Raw genomic sequence first — 6151 nt, 5'->3', positions numbered from 1 at the left:
GGAACGTCACTCTGACAGTTCTGTCTGGAAAAACCAATATAAACTTTTGGGGTATATATGGCTCTAAAAATGTGAAACGCCCTCTGTGTCGCTCTCTCTCACTCTCTGAGTTTTATAGGTGGTTAAATTTTTTTTCAGAAAATTAATTAATTAATATTTGGAACAAAATTAAGACACAAAGATTATAAACGAAGGGTTTGACCTCTTTTGGTCTGAGTAGAGTATAAATCAGGGTCCACGATTTTATCAAGGGCCACACACCCCACAACCCCACCCTCTTCTCCTGCCCAACCCTTGTGCACCTCACATGTTTGCATGTGGGTCTTCCAATTGATCATATTCTCAACCCCACATGACTCACCCCCAATATATATAAATTTATCGAACTTTTGAAAAAACCCAAAATAAATAAATAAAATTTTAAGTGTCTGAAAAAAAGTTAAAAAGGTGCATTGTATACCTTTCCCTCAACATAACATACCATGTGACATTATTTTGACCCATCACCAATATCTCTTTGACCAATTAAATTTGTCTTCTTGACTTGGTGACCTTGAAATTTGATAAGGAATTAATGATAATTAATTAACATCAAACATATATATGTGATTGATTAGATGGGAAATTTTCAGAATCCCAAAATTGAGAAAATGCAAGAAAAAAAAAAGTGAGGTATATATAAGTTGGTCAAAAGAAAAAACAAAATTATCAAATATTGATTTTACTACATTAGACTTTAGCGCATATGTAGACCGTTTGATGCACATGTACTCTCTTTATTAATTTAGTTTATTATGAATTTGAAAGAATTTGGTAGGGTGAATCATTATGTAATTTAGTTACTATGTTTAATTATTTAACAATATTGATTCAAATATTCTTCTAGGTCAAATATTCTTTTAACAATGATTCCAATGTTTTCAATCGGGGTCACATGGAAATCGTAATTTCCCAAAGATGCTAATTAATTAGGAATTTGTTCACATTATATGAACTAGATTATATATGTTATTCGTATTATATATTTATGTGTATTTCTCATGAAGGTGGTATCTTTCTACATATATGTATATAGTGACCGGTTATTTTGACTAGTCAAATCGTTAACAAAAACAAAAAAAAAATTTCTTTGTTTTTTTTTGGCTTATATATATATATATATATATATATAGATGGAGTTTTTTCCTATACATCAGAAAAGGATATATTTTTTTATTAATGATTTTTGACAAATTATGTCGGCCATTAAAATGACATTGTTTAGTAATGTGTATAGAAAATGTTATTGATTTGAGATTTTCAACTTCTCATCTATCATACGTTGTTAGATTAAAATCATTTTAATGATGATAATGATTTATTAAATTTTTTTATTAAACACATTAATACATGAAACAACCTTCGTGTGAAATTATTCATTTAGTAGTTTTCTTCTTCATCTTTTAACTTAAACAATAAATATGATAGAAATTAAAATTTATTTCTTGAGGATATTAAAAAAAATAGTTAATATTAATTGAAAACAAATCATTAATGAGATGAGCAGCAATAATAATAAAATGTCCTGGTTATGAAGATTTTGGTCCTCAAGCATACCAGTCTTGAAGCTGGTTGTCCAACACCAGCCACAAGAAGCATATGAAAATTTGATCACATGCATTGCAGGGGTTCAGCATTGCACTCAAATTTTTTAACATAAAACTGTACCTTAATTCCAATAATATATTCCATTACATTTCAAACTCTAGCTGCTCATCCAAAAGCGTTGCATGTGCCTCAGAATCCAAACCTCCTGCAATTATATTAGCTCACACTTCAACTGGTTTTTAATTAATTATTTACCACATTGTGCATATATACATTTTTTTTAATGAAACATATACACATAGTTAAATGGTAATTACTGATGCTTATAACTATATATAAAATTTTCTCCATGAATTCAACTTCATCGTTATTTGTTTATTGTTTACAAAAGTGGCATTCCATGTCTCCTCCGTTATTACATGACGTAGATGATTTGATCTTTATGGATTAAAATAAATTATCAAATATACTGTTCTCGATTACATACATACATAGATAGTAACATTAGAGTTATAAATTTTGTTTTTCAAATTTTAAATACTAGCTAGGGTCCCATATATATAGATATATTAAATAGTAAGTAATGCATTATCATTTCAAGGATTTAGTATACTTTTGAGCCCTTTATATCTGCCTTCAATTTCATATTAGACTAAGCAATTTTAATATTTTATCACCTTAAAGGCTCTCTCAAGTTATAAGAAATTCATTTTAGTACAGAGCTAAGAAAAGTACAGAGGTGGGAATGTATTCACCACAATAGACATGTTTTGAGTTACCCCAGTAATCCAGATTAAAAAAATAAATAAATAAAAGTTACCCCAATAAGTACAATTCTACCATGATGGGCAATGTCACGCACATTATATTGATGAGTTGTCTGAATGTCTGTTATTATTAAAAGTTAGTTGTGCACCATAATGTGGATGAAATCGTTCATTATAGAAAAATTAACTTGAATGATCTAAAGTATTTAGTATGAAATACAAACATTAAAAAAAAAAAAAAACCTCATAATCATGAACTTGTGAGTCTTTTACATAATTTAAATCTTCTCTCAATTTAGTCCTAAATTATGTATAAAATAAGAAAACTCATATTATGATATATTTCCCATCAATTCCATTTTTATTTTTATTTTTTTGGTATACATTTCAGGTAAAAAATTATAAATTCAAATGTGACTATGATCTGGTTTCACCAAAAACGAAAAACAACAATTGAATTGAATTGAATTATTGTCCAATATTTCACTATATATTAAAGTAATTTGCAGCATGAGGGTACAACCATCCACATCACAACCAGCTAACCACTGTCTCTTCACTGCTGAGGCCCCCCCTACCCCCCATTCTTCTCCCACCTCTTTTATTTTTCCATTGCCCCCTCAGTCTCTGTGTTTTTTTGTGGATCCTAAAATTTTATGTCTATATTATTAATGCACATATATACCACCACCTCATTAATATGCTTTTTAATTCCAAAATCTAAAATGATGGGAAAATAAAAAAATAAAAAATAAAAAAAATTCAAAAAAATGGATCTGAGAAAGAGAGGTTGGAGAATCACGAATCACGATGGGAAAGACCATGATGTCCTCCTGGATAACATTGAGCAGCCAATCACATGGTGCCACGATGGCAATGAATAATAGACATTTGTATTATAGAGAAAAGAGACATATATATTTAGTGTAGTGTAAGCTCTCTGCCCAGTACACTGTCCATCATCACTAGACAAAATGCTCACTATCATCCACTTACAATTCTCACTGGATCCCCTTCTTCATTAACATGATCAATCTAAAAAAAAACCAAACCGACATCTCCTTCTACTCTATATATTAGCCAAATTAATACTCCACCTCTTACTTCCCACCCATTCTCAATCACATCTCTTTCTCTTTCTCTTTTCTTTCTTTTTCTTCTTTTGTTTTTTCAATCAAACAGAAAAGACAACATTGATCACATACAGATAACCAAACCAAGAATATATACCATACCTTACCATACCATAACTTCACTACATTGAGATCAATATTATTGATCTGTTTTGGTTTGAAAAAAAAAATGGATGAGAAATGGAAGATTTCAAAGAAGGAAGCAGCAGGAGGTTCTTCTTCTTCTTCATCCAAGAATGTGTTTGGAAGAAGTAGCTCAACAAGAAGCTGCTCATCATCTTGTTCAAAATCTCCATTGCTGAGGAGCTTCTCAACAAAGAGTAGTTCAGCATCTAATAATAATAATAATTCGAATAAGTGCCCTCTTCCAAGGAGTTTCTCACAGAAAGGATCTTCCATTAGCAGAAAGTGTAGTAGCTTAGCTAAGGAGCAAAAGGCCAGGTTTTACATCATGAGGCGCTGCGTTGCTATGCTTGTATGCTGGCACAAACATGGTGATTCTTGATTAAAAAAAAAAAAAAATGTTTCTTTCTTTCCCTTCCCCTCTTCTCTTTTGTTTCTTTTCTTCTTCCTGCAAGATGGGCCTTTTTGGGTTTGTTTCAAAAACTCATATAAATTTTCTTCCATCCCATCAAGAAGATCTTATTCATACCATAAACCTTTTTTTTTTTTTCTCCTTAGAATCATTTGTAATTAGGATTGAGATATGAGCTACAAGTTCTACACATTGTAAGAAGAATCGAAATATAAAACTAGATCCCCAATCAGATCTCAGAAATTTTTCTCTTTAAATTTTTTATATCTAGATCATTGAGAAGACATATTCTGACATCTGTTGTATACATCTTTCTTTTTTTTTTTTTTTTACCCCTTTAAAATTTCTATTTCAGAAGTGTTTGTTTGAAAAGTAGTATGTAGTACTCTGACTGTGTTTAATTGGTTTTTGTTGAGAACCTGTCTTTCTTGCTTTTTCTGTTTCGATGAAAGTAAGATTCCCTTCAGCTGTTAAAGAAGAGTCAGCATAAAATAAGAAATTGGATAGTAATTTGGATCTGCATTGGAAATGGAAGCCCACATTTTTCCCCTTTGAGAAAAAGAGTCGGAGAAGTAAAAATTCCCTTAAAAGTGACATCAGGAATTAATGTGGCTCTTCACTCCCATGTATCTATCTCCACTAATCTCTATGCATCCTTAAATTATGCCATGTCCACCGCTCGGAATTAATTAATTAACTAGAGAGATGAAGAAAAACAAATAAAGAACACAATTACATATGAAAATATACATACATGTGTATGACATTTTTTTGGTGAATTACATGAGTAAGATGCATGGTTAGTACTTAGCAGAGTTCTAAGTGTTAATATATATATATATATATATACATATATATAATTCTGCTATAGTACTTATCAGTCCTACATCATAAAGGATCCAGCAATTTATTGTCAACTATAGACTAAACATTCTAATCTATTATTGACAATAAACTGGTGACACACATTTTACAATATCGAATTTGAAGTGTTTATATGTATACACACACATATATATATTGTTATGCTACAATACTTATTAGTTCCACACCATAAAGGGTCCATGGATTTATTGTCAACAATAAATTATATATTCTAATCTATTGTTGACAATAAACTAGTGACGCATTTTTTACAATACAAAATTGATGCGTTATTTAGCAAAATTATATATATATATATATATATATATTATAAAATATTTGAATATGCTAAGAATCTAATCTCTACCTTATAATGAAAACATATTTCCACTAGGTCAAAACAATTTTACTTATAAACTGGGACAAACCAAATAACAATTACCATTGGTGTAAACCCCTACACTCTAGATTTGGTCAAGGATTCTATTGATTATTAGGATTTTGAGATTGAATGGAAGCTAGAGATTTCAACACAAATTACAAAACATACAGCACACATAGAACAAAAATTAAAAAAGATTAAGTTTGACGTGCTTCAACTATCAACATGATCCCTGTATTCACAGAACGCATGAAACATTCAATTTCCACTAACCAATATATTTGAAAGTTACATAATGGTAAAGTCTCTTCTCAATTCCGTTTGCTCTATTTAGTAAAGTCTCCTCTCAATTCCGTTTGCTCTATTTTTTTTTTCCTCTACAAAAGCACAAAAATATGAAGGGCTTAACTCGACACCTATACATCCTTTGTACAGAGCAGCAAAAGTAATTGAGGCTTCACAATCCAACAACATGGAGCCAAAAAATATATCTTTCCAATTTAATTTGTTTAAAAAAAAATTTAATTAAGTGCATTTGATATCTTGTAGTTTGGAAATGTCGCAAATCACATTGAGTCCTTAATTTTTTTTATTTATCGTAAATTGAACCGTGGTTGACTTTTAATTAATGGAAACTTAGGACCTTGAGTAGAATTGGATTGGATTGGATGGGTGGGACAATTTCATGAATACTCTAGACAATAATTAAAATAGTATCATCTAATCCAGTCCAATCCCATTCAACAAATGGACAAAATTAGACCAAAAAATAGGGATCATTTTATAATTTTTTCATTCACAATTATATAAAAAAAAAATTATTGAGTTCTGAATATAATTTTAAAAATATGTAATTTAGTACCCTCTATTTTTTTTTAAATTA

General features: G+C 29.9%; 1 protein-coding gene across 1 annotated transcript; it reads left to right on the top strand.

Moving 5' to 3' along the window:
- The first annotated feature begins 3288 nt into the window (after positions 1-3288).
- Positions 3289-4336, top strand: LOC107411012 (small polypeptide DEVIL 13). The gene has a single exon (XM_016018516.4). The coding sequence runs from the start codon at positions 3657-3659 to the stop codon at positions 3990-3992; it is 336 nt and encodes a 111-aa protein (XP_015874002.2). The 5' UTR covers positions 3289-3656; the 3' UTR covers positions 3993-4336.
- Positions 4337-6151: the final 1815 nt, after the last annotated feature.

This window comes from Ziziphus jujuba, chromosome 10, assembly GCF_031755915.1.
Source record: "Ziziphus jujuba cultivar Dongzao chromosome 10, ASM3175591v1".
Classification (NCBI taxonomy): domain Eukaryota; kingdom Viridiplantae; phylum Streptophyta; class Magnoliopsida; order Rosales; family Rhamnaceae; genus Ziziphus; species Ziziphus jujuba.
The sequence above is the reverse complement of the archived record's forward strand: the minus strand, read 5'-3'. Positions and strand labels throughout refer to the sequence as shown.